Consider the following 14785-nt stretch of genomic DNA (forward strand, 5'->3'; position numbering starts at 1 on the left):
CCCCTACTTAAATATTTTTGTGTAGCTGTATGGGTTTGTGGCAGCGAGGATGCTGGCAGTACAGGTGGATAAAAGATTTAAATACAGTATTATGTAAATGCAGCATCCCCCAAAATTACACGTTCACTGTTTGGGACCTGTCCTGAAATGTGCACTCATGTTCTAGCTCAGGTCTTTGGGAGTGACAAGTAGCTTCCCCTTTCCTATCATGTAAATGCTAGCGTATAAAAGGAAAAAAATAAAAGATATTATGGTTTTCTAGATTCCCCAAGGTATTGAGGTTGGGTTTCGGCTTGGATTCTGCAAGGATGGAAGTTAGTCCTGACACTACCAGCTGGTACCTCCCATTGCAAAGAAAGGACTCTCTGAGCTATTTTCACGTTGGGAAATAAAATAGACAGCTAAATGTGTATGGCACCGAAGAATGAGAATGATCCTGAAGCCTGAAGTAAGGTGTCCGCTAGGATTGTAGCACTTATTGCAGCTCAGAAGAAAAAGGATTTAAATTTGAATGCCAGACAAGCTTTCTGGCAGCTTGCTGTGGGTTATGGACAGGAAGAGAGGAAAAAAGGGAACAGACTTGCAGCACTGTCTCTTCCATTTAATAAAAACATGTCTCTTGTCTGGCTGCCCCATCCTCATCGAGGCCACAGTCTGTTCCCCCCTGGAAGGGCAGCGGGTACCCATGGGTGCCATCGCCATCACCACTGCAGCACCTTTGGGACCCTCTGGGCCATCCCAACCTTGCAGCAAAGACCAGCCAAAGCCTCTTAGGAGCAGCCAGGTGTTCACAGCCACGGCTCCTGCAGTACTACTTCTCTTTAAAATGCATCAGAATTAAAACAGTAACAGTAGGAAAGAGCCGAAATAGTCCTGGAATAAAATTACCATCAGCAGCAGCTGTATGGGCCAATTAAACTTTAACATTTCACAGGTGTTGTCAGGAAATGCATATCATCTCCTCAGACAAATTAGTTTGCTTCTGAATTCCTGGTACTTTCATTCAAAAGCACTTTTTTAAGCCTTGAAATTGGAAGAAAAATACGAAAGCCTCTGAAATGCAAACACGTAAAGCATCTGATGTGACAAGACACTGGAAGTGTTCTCCAAGCTACAAACCCAGGGTCTATTTTAGTCTTTTATTTTCTCCCCCATCCTTTCCACCTGCGCAGCTAAGTCAGATGTGAAATCACCCAGGAACAGCAGGAAAAAGTAAGGACTGTCTGCGTGAAAATGGTCTTGGATTCGGGATGGAGGTATCCCAACTGCATTGATGTTTCTCCTATAAAACAGAGATGGCAGGACTCACAGCGTAATTTATAGGCATATATGTAGGTAGGTTATAATGGCAGTGGGAGCCTTGTGATTTTTTGCAGGTACAAGTTCTGATTTTGAAGTGGATAGCTTGCAGTAACGCTGGTAGAACAGCTGCCCTCGCTGTTTTAAGGGGCAGCGGCGATCTCCAGAGCTGCAGGGCCGTGGGTACCGGTGGCCAGAGCCCATCTCCTCCGGCCCCAGGGAGCCTCACCATCCCGGCCTGGGGTTTTGTCACCCCTGGGGTTAGAGCTCTCCAGTCCCTGCCCAAGGCAAAGAAACGGGAACAACAAAAGGAATGAGTGAAGAGAAGGCAAAAAAAGCCATTTTTCCTCCCTCCCATTCCTGTCTCCTGCTCTGTCAGGTGAATAATGTATTAATAATACGTTCTGCCTTAATTTCCTAAATAGCCTGTTAGTGTCACGCAATACTTGACAGCGTCCTTTGCCTAAGGGGACCAAGATCCTGCTTTGGCAGTGGAGGAGGAGCAGAAGGAGGAACCATTCCCCTGGGTTTTGCTCGCTGAGGACTGGTTTGCAGCTGGCCCATGGGTGGGCAGGCGGCCCCTCGGGCCGGCTCCCTTTCTCCCGTGTTATTTAGCCGTCATGTTGTCTCCCACTCTCCAGCCAGCTGCAGGTGGAGCCGTTTCGGGGGGAGCTGCATCCCCCCCCTGCTCACGTGCCTGGGCTGTGGTGGCACGGGTGGTGGCACAGGCACCGAGGAGCTCTTCAGCCATCTCAGGGAGGGTGATGGAGACCATCGTTTCTTCAGATAAGTCTCCAATCTGAAAGCCAGCGTCTTCCAAAGTGAGGCAGCTGCCTGAATCCCGTCAGGCTTTCATGGGAAGTGTATCCTCAAAAGCTCTTCCTCTGCCAAATTTTAAGTCTTCGTTGCAGAATGTGGAAATACTCATCTGGAAAAAGATCTCAGTAAGTTATAATATTAGCAAAACAGTGCTGCTGTTCCCTCGTGTTCACGAGCCTTGTCTTTGGAAGCCACTGGGCAGTAGCTGTTCTTGGGCTTGACTGAAGCTCGCCTAGCAAACATTGAGCATGGAATCTGGAGAAATTTAGGTAAGATTGGCAAGTCACAGTCAGGATAAGAGAGGATTTTCCATGACATTAACTGTAACAAACACTTCCAGCCCTTCAGGACTGCAGTGTTAACATGCAGAGGGCTGATGAGTAGCATGCTCCATAATTCTTGTTTCTATACTGTGTAAATGCTGGAGCACTGTCACAGACTTGTGGGGTTTCTGCTATATGTGCTGACCAGGACATGACTATGGAAGCAGCATTCATATCGTTAATAAATGCATTTAATTTTGATGACTGATGTTGTGCAGCAACTACTCTTTATATAATGCAGCAGCAATGCTTATTTGCAATTAACAGGTTGGAGGAAAGATGATGTAACCTGCTATTGCACCAGAACAGGTAATATACAGGTCAGCGAGTAAAGGCAGGCTTGATGTAAGCCTCATACTGAGCATTTTCAGCTTTAAAACTGTAACTGGGAGAAAATAAAGAAAAAAGGCTTTTCTTGCACCCTCTTTGCGAAGCAGAGGGATAAAAAGCAGCACGGTGATCACGGGCCGCTGTGAGCAGCCCTGACTTACCTGAATACCTCTGCGAACTCGTGCTGCCTCATTTCTGTGGCACTCGTGCTGCCTCATTTCTGTATTTGTGCCCACTGGTGGCATTCATCTGCTCTGATCCAGCACGGCTCCCCCCTCGCAGCCCGCACGCTCCTCGCTTGGCCAGCGTCCAGGAAGCACCGCGCAGTTAAGATTTAAACGGCAATCATCAATTAGCTGATAATCACTATTGGTGAAATTATATGTGCCGGTTTTAAGACAGTACAGTGACTAGAAATGTAGCCATTTATCATGGATATAATGGCCTTTTTATGTGCACAAATTTTTAAACACAATTTCATAAAGAGGCTGCCACGAAACATGATTTACTGGGGCAGTAAAAATAAAGAAATTACCCGAAGAGTATATGATCTCTGTGCATCTAAATCCTTGAAGTTAATAGAAGCCTTGATTAGCTCCAGTGCTTTTAAAACTTTTTCTAATGGTTATTTGTTCTGCATTTCGTTTTCTAGAAGGTGGTGAACCTCCCTTGTTATTGCTGTCCTTATTTTACAAGTTACCTGCAAAAATCCTGAATATTCAAAAGCAAAAAGTAATGGAACCATGAAGAAATTTTAATCTTTGGCAGATGGTGTGGAGCGCTGGTTCAGATTTTCCTCTGGCAGTAAATGGGGAAAGAGCCCACACTACACGGCAGTTAGAAACAGGCCATGTTTAAAATGAATGGATTAATTGGGCAAGTAATGATGTATAGAACAGCTCTGTGCTAGCACGGGAACACTTGCGAATTTATTGCAAAAATTCAACCAAGCCTTAGCATCTATTTTATGTTCACAGGGGTGATGGGAGAGTATGAGCCAAAAATAGAAGTGCAGTTCCCAGAAACGGTTCCATCTGCGAAAGGAACAACGGTGAAACTGGAGTGCTTTGCCTTGGGGAAGTAAGTTTAGATCCATTATTATTATTCCTCCAGCTTCTCACTTTCATAGCACTGTATTGTAGAGTCTGCAGGATTTCCTAATCATTCACTTTCCTCAGCAGGAGTCACTTACTGCAAGCATTCATAACAGACAAAGGACTGGGGGAGCAGGGGCTTTGCCCATGAAAAATATAAATTCCCAAGGAAGAGAGGAGATGTAACTTGTTTTTTAAAGATGTATGTTTCGGTATCTCCTGTTTTGATGTCTCATGCAATGCTTAAAACATGTCTCTTGTTTCTAGACTAACACTGGCAACACTTCCAAACCAAAATGTGGGAGTAATAGAAAAATGGATGTATTGTCACGGCAGAACCCCAAATTCAGCTTTGTCAAAATAATATAATCTTCTGCTTTTAAGACTATGTGAGCATTACACTGTCGATATACATAGGTATATTTATATTATATATAAGCCACCCGTAACAAAATTGCTCCAGATCCTGCGCCAGAGTCTTCAGACTGACCATCGTCCTCAAACATGAAACAGTGTTAAGTTGACCAGACAAGAGCTTATCGGGACAGGACCCATAGCTTTTTCTTCAAATCTTATTTTGCTTTATTTTTTCTTATTTAGTCCAGTTCCTACGATTAGCTGGAGGAGAGCAGATGGGAAACAGATACCCCGAAAAGCCAGGAGACACAGATCAAGTGGACTTCTTGAAATCCCAAATTTTCAGCAAGAAGATACTGGACTCTATGAGTGTGTAGCTGAAAATGTGAGAGGGAAAAACGTGGCACGAGGACAGCTGACATTTTATGGTAAGCAGACTGCCTGCTTTCAGGGGGTTTTGTTGTATCAAGAGCAATATGCAGTAAATATTTTGTGAGGAAGTAATTTTGGAGGGTGTGTTAAAAATTACTTTCTTTTACACACAGCACATCTCAAAAAGGGTGTAATTTGAAATAAAACCTGTCTGGTGCATATTAATTGAGAATCAGAGCAGTTGGAATAAAAACGCATCGCTGGAAGGGCATTGGCATGGTAACATGCAGAAAACACTTGGAAACGGCTCATTTGCCTTCTTGCGGCTGTGAGGGTGAAGCAGGTATTCTGGTGGAGCATCGTCGTGGTTACAGCTTGGGATTTATCATGTATATGCTGCCCCAGCTTGCGTTAATAAATGTTAATTGCTTAAAACCAATTAAGGACTGCTTTCAAGAGGGGTCACTGGTTGCACAGCCTCGAAAGTTGGGATTTAACCCTGTCAGAGCCAGCAGAGTCCTCTTCACTCAACGACTTTCTACACTTGCTCTTCTTACACTGAAATCAGCCATTTTTCTGGGCATAATAAAAATGTAAAACACGAGCTTCAGAGGCCTTCTGTGTTAAGTGGGAGATGCATTAGTGCCTCTAATCCTGATAAAAGTGTCTGCCCATCCCCAAATTTCTGCTGAGAACAGCCCTGTCTTGCAAAGAAAACTAAATTATTCTAGGAGGTGAGCCTAGCTTGCAGGGGGTAAGTTTTACCTGTGCTGAGTTACTGTGGATTTACCCACGTAGAGGTGAACGAGAGTCACAGAGAGGGGTTTTAGAGGTGTAAATAGGCTGTTGGTTTGGTACTTCGTTTCTGTTTGATATTTTTTTGGAGGGGAGAAGACTGCAGGTTACGTACCCCGCACACGGGTGTGCAGAGACCTCCCCACCTCCATGAAGATCTTTGGTTTGTTGCTGCCCTCTTACCATCTTCAAGAGCATAATAGAGTGTCAATCTTTATCAAAAACGTGGAGAGCAGTTCAGTGTTTTCTCCCCAAAATGCTCCTGAGGGCCCAACTTCTGTCAGCAGGGAAGATTGGGTTGAACTTCATGGATTAGAAGAATGTTTTTGATTTGTAGCAAATTTGCTGCAGAAAAAGAGTTTGGGAAGTAACTCTCCTGGCAAAACTGGATTGAATTTGGTGAGTAACGTAATTATTTCTTTTTAAAAAGGCATATATAGGGATGTTTTAAAATTGGAGCTATTTCTAAAAGGCATTTCATTTAGAAATCAAAACTTTTGGGGCTTCTGTTTCAAGTGAACACTTTAAAATACAAAATGAGAAAACATTAAAAAGGAGCGAAATAACAAGAACAAAGTGAAACCTTTCATGTTAAGGAAGGAATCTGGAGTTGATTCAAACTGTTTTTTCTTTTTTTAATTAAAAGATTTGAAGATTTATTTTTCTGTTCATCAAACAGCGCATGTTTCTCCTGTTTTTTCCCACATGGACAGTAAATGAAAAGACTTGTCAGTTGTACAGTTTTGCTCAACCCACAGCCAAACCTGCCTTCCTTGCAAAGCAGTAAATCGAGCCTTTGGTATACTCCCACCAGAGCATATTATTAAGTTATGAGCTAATTACCCGTAATGAATTTACCAGTCTGGATCCCATTCCTGGAAGACTGCGGGTCCTACACAAAAGCTGCCACCATGGCTAGGGTTGGTTTTCACATTCAAGATGGCATTTTAGGAAAGAAGCTCGAGATTTTACAGGAAGAGGAGTGTCCTCCTCTCCCTCTGTGATGCTGGGAACTATCTTTACATCCACTCCTCTTCATGTGAGCAGGGGAATTCCCTATAGAGAGGCGTTAGCCTGCCACCTCTGCTGGTTACTGGTTTTAAAGATAGTTGACTGCAATACCATCCTTGTTGTCTTGAGGATGATGAGTTACTAGTTTGTAAGTATTCAGTTTTGAAGGATAGCTTGAGTTTGGCAGCCATTTAGTACTGAAAACAGATCTCCTACAAAAAAACTTGGTTTTTGTAAGCTAGACTCTGGAGTTTCACATGGCAACAAAATTTTTTAGGGAACGTAACTTACTGTAAAGGTTTTATATGAGTAGTTGAAACTGAAAGTCATTTTCCAGAATAATTTTTCTTTCTAAAGCTGAGAAATATTATGTCGTTATTGAAATACAACTGTAATGTTAGCAGAGCTTTTTGAGTTACTTTTGGTGGATCAGGGCTGGTGCCCGCAGAAGGGAACGCTCCGGGGGACGTGATACGGGCGGTCGGGCGTGCTGCCCACGTGCGGTGACGTGCTCTGCCACGAGGCGTGCCCTGGAGATCGCCTTCTGGCTCTAATGGCATGACTCCTTTAAACCCAGTCATCTGCCTCTTTGCATAGTATAAAATAATAAATAAATAAATAAGAATAAAGAGACAATGAAATTCAGATTTGCCTGCTCGCTGTAGATAACCCAGCGTTGCCTCTGTTGTCAGCTTCTTTCAGTGCTCCTGGAAGTTGTCAGGGAAGGTTGGCTTTTGCTGTATTTCATTCTTGTATCAATGTTTATTTTTTCCTCTGTTAGCATATCAGTGACACCAGAGTTGTTTGACATTCTTGTTGCATCAGGAAAGGTTAATTAAACGTGCAAGATCTGTTCTTCCTCCATTTTCTGTGCTTTGAGCCCCTGAAACAGGCTGTGTTTTATTGCTCTCCGAAAGCATTTGTTCTGAGTGCTGTATGTCCTACTTGATAGATAGACCTTCATGATAGAAAACATGTTAATGTTAATGCAATTACAGTGACTTATACCTGTTTCCTTGACTATTATAACTCTGAACGACATATCACTTGTTTTCTTGCTGTAAGTCTCTTGTTCTGCCACTCCTAACCAGATACCGCGCACCTCAAATTAGCTCCTGAGAATTAGCAAGTCAAACTGCAAAACCTCTTCTTTTAGAACCCGTTTAGCAGCCCTAAACGCACGTCGCCCTGCGTTCCTGCCTTGGCGCCTTGTCCCCCCCCCCAGACCCCATACCGGCTCAACCCCAGTGGCTGAGGCAGGTGAGGTCCCCGGTGTGAGCCGGCGGCGGCGCGGCCGGAGCGCATCGGTGCCACGGCCCCGGCTGTGCCAGCGCCGCTGCCTCGCGTCCCCGCGCTTCCACGGAGCTCGGCAGCGAGGGGCCGCCACGCCGCCAGCTGTGGGGGTTTGAGCCGCAGCATTTTGGAAGTGCTCCCACTGGCCCGATTCTGGTTTTAATCTGGCCGCTCGCAAATTTTCAATTTGATAACCCTCCGCAAGAGTGAGATTTATACGCTGAGCGAAAAGCAACGCCAATGATTTTTTTGCTTTGGCAGAAATACGGTAAACAGATTACCGTAGCTACCTAATTTAAAAAGAAATTGTCTTTTCGTTCATAAAACCAGCACCGAGGAGATGCTTATTTATTATCATTGTCATCGTTGTCTCATTCATGTTATGTTTAGACACCATTTCAGTCAGGTCTGTCTTTGCCAAACACACAGTCACAACCCAAGCGTTGTCCCGAGCATTGGACAAGAGGCAACAGGCAGATGCACAACTACAACGAACCTATAAGGTGGTGGTGTGGCTGCTCATCCACGTGCTCAAAGCCTTTACGCTCTGCCGAGGTGCTGACCATCGTCAGAACTCTCCGCACCACCACACTGGCATGTTGCTCTCCTGGATTATTTTAAAATACGAGTGTATTTTTTTAATGGAAAGTGTGAAATGAGATGGTTGTGCCAGCGCTTACTCCGTGGGCTCTGCTTCAGTGTGTGTTTACACTTTCTTGTGTTGACTCTGCCTGATGAGACAACGCAACATCTTGATATCCCCCCATGCCAACAACCTGTAGAGTCTGATTAACGCAAACGAGGAAGAATAGCTGCCAGTTAAGGTGATCCGAATGGAGGCACGTGCACCAGGGCTGGTGGTGACAGCACTAAGCACGCAGCGGTGGGGGAGGCTGCTCCACCACGCAGGCAGGGCTGGGGGCTGAGGAGCTGCGTTTGTCTGCCAGATTTATGACCAAAACCATGCAGTTTGGCATTGGGCTTTCCGGTAAGATCAGCACTGTCTCACGTGGCCTGGAAGAGAGAGGGAAAATATCCGAGGACTGGCCGGTGCGGGTGCTGGCGTGGCATTGGCATCGCCTGTGTTGCTCCAGGGTCCTCCAGCATCTCCCTCACCTGAGCTCGCAGGCCAGCACCTTGCTGGCAAGCCAAGGCGAGGAGGAAAAAATTGCAGTTAAAGTGGTTTCTAAAAGTGTCAGCGCAGCAGCATCCGCATTAGCAGACAGACTTATTTGTATCTAATTACAGTGCTTTGCAGCATTTTGTAAGATATTCCGCAGAAGCCACTTAATTGGCTAGACCGCTTTTCAGATTAAGTACTTCTCAAATCAAAGTCCCACCAGGAATTTATGCGGCTCCTTAATTTTGCAGTGAAAAGAGTCACCCTTTCATCAGTGGGCCTGTGTTTTATTTGTGTGAAAGCTACTTTATGCCTTTCTCTAAAACGGCCTCAAATGTAAATCATATTATGCTCTTCATTATGGTTAGAGGTCTAAAAAGAAAATTTGCATAAGTGAAAATCAGGCAGTTGTATGTCTACTCCATTTAGGTCCCAGATCACAAATAATTTACTGAAAATTCAAAGCCACTTGAAATGAAATGAGTTTCTGGACTGATAAAAATACAAGAAAATTCACATAAATAGGACAAGTATGTATTATTAATTTTCATTTACATGCCTCACTAGAAAACCCGGTTTGCTACCTACCGATACATTGCCAATTGATTTCTCACCTTTAGGCATCTCCATGTTCATTTTAGTTAAAGTTCTCAAATCCTGTGTTGTTTCAGAACATTGTGCCAATTTAACTCTTGGTTAACCACCGCTTAAACACTTGGCAGCAGCCAAATCCTTCCTTCCAGAAAGGGGCAGTTGGCCTCGGGAGGAATCGTTGCAGTGCCCAGTCTCGGCTGGTTAAACTCACCCTGGGGGAAATCACTGCCCTGAGGGAGGATGTTTTGACTCCTGCCAGTGGAATATGTGTTTTCTCAGACTTTAGTGCAGGAGAAAGTAACTCTGAGTTTTGAATAATTTCATGCCCGGGGGAAGTCTTGCATCCAGAACAAGTTTCTGCACAGAGAACAGACATGTTTCTCCTCCACTTTTCCTTTTCCAAGGGATTGCTGGAAACCTGCTTGTAGAGAAAACAATTTTCAGGAGATTCAGAAAAAGTGCTCAAATTATTATAATTTTGGCTTGGAAAAAAAACTCCAGCAGGAGAAGCAAAAATAGAAATAGGTATGAGAAATGAAGTGTGAAGGCTACTCATAGAGCACTCCACACCTCCCTTACTCCCGTGGGTAGCTGCAGTCTAGAGCATCGGGGATAAAAAATAACTAAATCCCTGAGGACTGGTTTTTATGAATGTGCCTGTAATACCTACAGTCCTTTGGTGCCTGGCAAAACTGAGGAGGAGGTCATGTAAGGGGGCAGAATAGCTTATGGAACAGGAGGTAAATAAGAGACAATTTAAGTAGTTTTTATCAGCTAGGTTAACTCCTTCCAATTTTCTTCTGGTATTTTAGTCCCAAACAGAACTCCCGGGCTGGTTCATTATGGCCAGTCTTCTAGAGAAGCAGAAAGGAGACATCTTGCCCCAGTGGCAGTGTCCAGTGAAATTTCCAAAGACGCAGACAAATGGAGATCATTTGGGTGCAGCATCCGAGCAGATGGCTTTGGTGGAGGGTTTGCATGGCTTTGAAGTTACATAGATTTCAAAAAGTCCTTAATTGGCAGCAGAGGTTGGGAGAAAGGGATTAAGAGGAGGAAAGGGAGAGGAAAAGTAATAGCTTAATGTCTGGTTTCATGTTCCTGTGATCACTGGGAAGGATAACAAATTAGGGACGTATTGGTTTTGTTTACAGAAGCTGTATCCCCATTTGGAGCAGGACGGCACGTGCACTTGTTTGCACAAACCTTATACACTGGCTGTATTCTTTATTTTTAATTGCACATGTATTTTTCCCATCTGTTTTTCTTTCTTATGCTTGGCTTTCTGATCTTTAGACGTTTCTGATCCCGGGCTCAGTCTCAATCTCCTTAGAATAGATATAGTAATGGACAAGTCATTCAGCCTTTCATCTGCCATTAATGATGAATTACACAGCCTGCACTAGGTCATCAGCTGCTATAAATTGGCTTAGGAGCACTGAAATCAATATACACAGACCGAGAATTGGATTCTTCATATGTATTAGTACCTCATTTGCTTTAGTCTTTTTGGTTGTTTTGAACTCACAGACAATTGGAAAGTCCTGCAGATTTATTTTTGGTTTATTTCTCACATTGCTCCCATAATTCTTTGGTTTTGTTACTCATTTCTGAGGTGATGCATCATCACCAGATGTGTCATTTCATTTTCAAATGGTTTTTAGGACATGATTTCTGGTCCAGCTTTCCAGTGCCTACTTTTGCCTTTCAATTTATTACAGTGAAGGACAGGCTCATTCTGGATTTTTTGGTCTTAAGAGAAGTAAGAGTATATTTGGGCATACTGTCCTAATCACCTGGTTTAAAACACCCAGCTTTGCACTGGTGAAGACTGGAAGGTGATCAAAGGTAGATGGTATTTTTACTAATTGCTGCCATCATTTTTCCTCTGTCCCCCTGAGTACAAATTCCAGACAGGTCTCGTCACCTAGGAGAGGGATATTTTTCCTTAAAGTTATCCTTATGTAAGACCCATGCTTGTATTTCTAATCTTTTTCTTCCACTTTATAGATTTAGCATATGAATTTTTCGTGCTAATCAGATGAATACTTAATCAGCTTCCATGTAATATTTTTCTTTAGTACCAGATTTTTTTTTTTCCTCCGGGATGTTTCCAAGGCCAGTAAGATCTTAGTACTCCTATTAGGGCCAAAATATTTCCAGACCCATTATATGAAAGAATTTGTCTTTGGTCAGCACCACTGAAATGATCCGAAGGACTTCTGCTAGAACACTACAATCAGTCACAAATTAAACCTTGTCATTATCTCAAATAATGTTGCTATACCAGAAAATATTGTAGCGTGGAGCTGGCTTCATATCCTTACTTGAATTATTTTAATTATCATGCTTGAAATCTTGTGTCACATTACCGTGTCTTGATATGATCCCCAATGGGAGGCTGTCAAATTTCATTATATTATGGTGACTCTCATTTGATGGCTCAAACATATTTGCTGCATGAAGCAACCCTTGTGTATTACTCAAGATTAAGTCAAAAGCGTGCCTGCTATTCTCTGAAATGAACTGCTGAAAGGAGAGGTTGACCTAATTAGAAAAGTCTCCCAAAGAGCAACAGTGAACGAAGCTCCTGTGAAACAAAGGACTCTTCTGGTTTTCACTGAGATTTATTTTTTGACTTATTAGGCTCATTCTGTAGTTGTCTGCATCATAAATGGCTTTAGGATAGAAAGCTTAACCCATTAAGGTAACTGGAGGGGGTGGAGAGAGGCTCGTGGTGCAGGGCCGTGGCTGAGGGGTGCTGCAGGGGAGAGTGACATGAGTAGCAGGGGTGGCAGCTCCCGGCGCCGCACGTCTCGATCTCAGCGCTGTTACTTAGGGCAGGAGCTCGGATCTGCAACCTGCAAAGCACAGCAGGAGGACTGGACGGGCAGAGTCTTTTGCTGCGTTGGGTGAGAATTTTCCTTATTTGGGGCGTCTGCCTGAAATAAGGATAAATACTGAATTTTCTTTCCTCCTCACGCAAGAGGTATCTTTCTTTTTACATTTCGTACACTCATAGAGCACACTTTACTTTTCGTGGGTTTTCTTGCTTCACAGGTTACTTTCAGTTGTTTTGTCTGAATTTTTTTGTTCTCATGTGGGAAATCGGTAAAACAGTACTACAAAAAGGCAAATAGATGTTTGGTTTTATAGAGCTTCTTTTACAGTATCATAAGACTCTCTTCAAAATTATGAGTTGGGTGCTGTTAGAACAGTAAATATGTAAATTTATGAGTGATTTGCAAATGTCCTTGAGCCACTGAACCCGTTGCAGTTGTGCAGCATGTCTCAGTTCAATGGAATTGTTCAAGTTCTTACTGCAGATGACAGAATTGACTTTCATCTTCCTACATTTAAAAGCTTTCCTTTTCATATTTCTTTAGATACAGATAATAAACAGGCTTAAAATATTACAGGGGCAGGAAGGGCAGTCAGAGAAGTAAACACTGCTTGCCTCTCCTTTTCAGCTACTACTTTTGCTTCTGCATTGTCATTACGTTCAGTTCACCTTCCTGCTTTTTTTTTGCAAGTCCCTTGGAGTTAGGATGCTGTGCAAAATTCTTCAGCTTTCTTCTGTGCTTTGTAGGCACCGTGAGAAGTGTGCAGCGTGGTAGGTGTGGGATTGAGCACACATCTGTCACAGCCGGAACACAGTTTTAAAAGGCACTCAGCTTTCTGCATTTGTATATCCAGCATCAGTCATGGTAGACGTATGAATGTTTTAAGTATCGTTATATCAGCTGTATGTTGAACTTATCGTTTTGATATTATATATTTTAATTTATCCTTTCAGACTTTTTTCTGGCCTCCGTCCCTATCCAAAGGAGATATATAAAGTTCTTACCTGTCTTTGAGTAATCTTTTTTTTTTTATCTGATTATATGTGAAAAAGTATTAACCAGGTTCTTGGAGACCTCTGGTGGCAATATCTTCCTACTAAGTCGCAGATCTTCTTATGTCAAAATAGGGCAAATGACCATTAAAAAAATCTCAACTCTTTTTTAATGGACCTTTCTGAAAAATGTTGGATGTGTATCTAGACAGGTGGAGTTTATGAAGGTAACATAAGAAATTCAGAGGTTTTGTATGGTCTTCAAAAACACATGGCAATTTTAGCAGAATTTGATTTGTATGTAGAGTCTGGCTAAATTTAAGCTGTATTAAAAAAAAAAAAAAAGTCAACGAACAACAAACTCTGATAAAAATATGTGAAACAACTAAAAATATAATCTCATGTTAGAAAACTGCCAATGCCAGTTTTCACCACGTTCAACCAAAATGTATCTCCAATATCTGCTTTTGGACTTTCTAGGTTTGTTTGATGTCATTGGTACAACTGTTGAGTCCAAAGATCTTTCATACACATACTTGTAGATATGGCCCTAATCTAAGAAAAGACTGAGAATCTGGACCTGAAGTAGTGCCTGTAACCACGCAGGCCTAAGTTACTAGAATAACCTTAATTTCAGCACAGAAGTAGTTCTAAATTACAAGTGTTGAAATTGGATGCTAAATTTTAGAGCTTTGAAGTCCAGGTCGTATAGGTCCTGAAGAAGAAAATGTCTCTGAAGGACCAGGGGCAGCACATGAGTTGTTGCTTTGTTTTTATATGATGTTCAGGATTTCTGAAGCTACTCATTTTCGTTAAGTGTTTTTATTAAAAATAAAATGAAAGCAGGTTCTGATCTACCACATGACACCTTCAGAAAGCAGAACTGGACTCAGGGAAAAAAAAAAAAAAATCTTTAGCAGTTATGAAGTATGTTACTAAATCCAACTCGCAAATGTGCTAATAAAGCAAGAAATGGCCATTTGCTTGCACCCAGAGAGCACGCTGTTGGCTACAGACACAAGGCTTTATTCATTACTTCTGCATTGCAGCTCAGCCCAACTGGATTCAGAAAATCAGCGACACACACGCAGCCATAGAGGAGAGCGTGGCCTGGGAATGCCGAGCGAGCGGGAGACCGAAGCCCTCGTACCGCTGGCTGAAGGACGGGGAGCCGCTGCTGCCCCAGGTAGGCACGGCTGGAGCCCTTTGCTGGGGACCAGGGTGAGAAGCTCTGCAAGTGCTTTCATGCTCTGCCAGCTTTCTCATCTCTGCATGCTTTTAATACTTTTGGAATGGGAATAAAAAGGACGGCGGTGCTGCGTAGGCGGTTGCTTGCTGTGCCTGGTGGGCATCTCTGCCCGGCGTCAGGAGAGCTGCTCTTAGTGACAAGTAGGAGACACGACAGCTCTATATTCAGAGGTTCCTCCCTGAAATGAAGGATCCATGATACAAACCCAAGGGTGGAGACACCCCTGTGAAGAGGAGGGAATGGCCAAATGGGACTATGGAGCCTGCAGCCAGAAAACGATCGCCCCGGATTAGGTTT

The 14785-nt window shown here is 43.2% G+C and overlaps 1 protein-coding gene across 2 annotated transcripts in view; it reads left to right on the forward strand.

The window, feature by feature from the left end:
• CNTN4 (contactin 4) overlaps positions 1-14785 on the forward strand; it is a 348713-nt gene that overhangs the window by 265416 nt on the left and 68512 nt on the right. For both annotated transcript variants that reach the window (XM_042799543.1, XM_042799544.1), the window contains exons 8-10: positions 3749-3851; positions 4466-4650; positions 14289-14425. In XM_042799543.1, coding sequence (XP_042655477.1) covers positions 3749-3851; positions 4466-4650; positions 14289-14425 — 425 coding nt within the window. The remainder of the gene's footprint in view (positions 1-3748; positions 3852-4465; positions 4651-14288; positions 14426-14785) is intronic.

The sequence above is a fragment of the Tyto alba genome, unplaced genomic scaffold (genome assembly GCF_018691265.1).
Source record: "Tyto alba isolate M040663 unplaced genomic scaffold, T.alba_DEE_v4.0 Super-Scaffold_3, whole genome shotgun sequence".
NCBI lineage: Eukaryota > Metazoa > Chordata > Aves > Strigiformes > Tytonidae > Tyto > Tyto alba.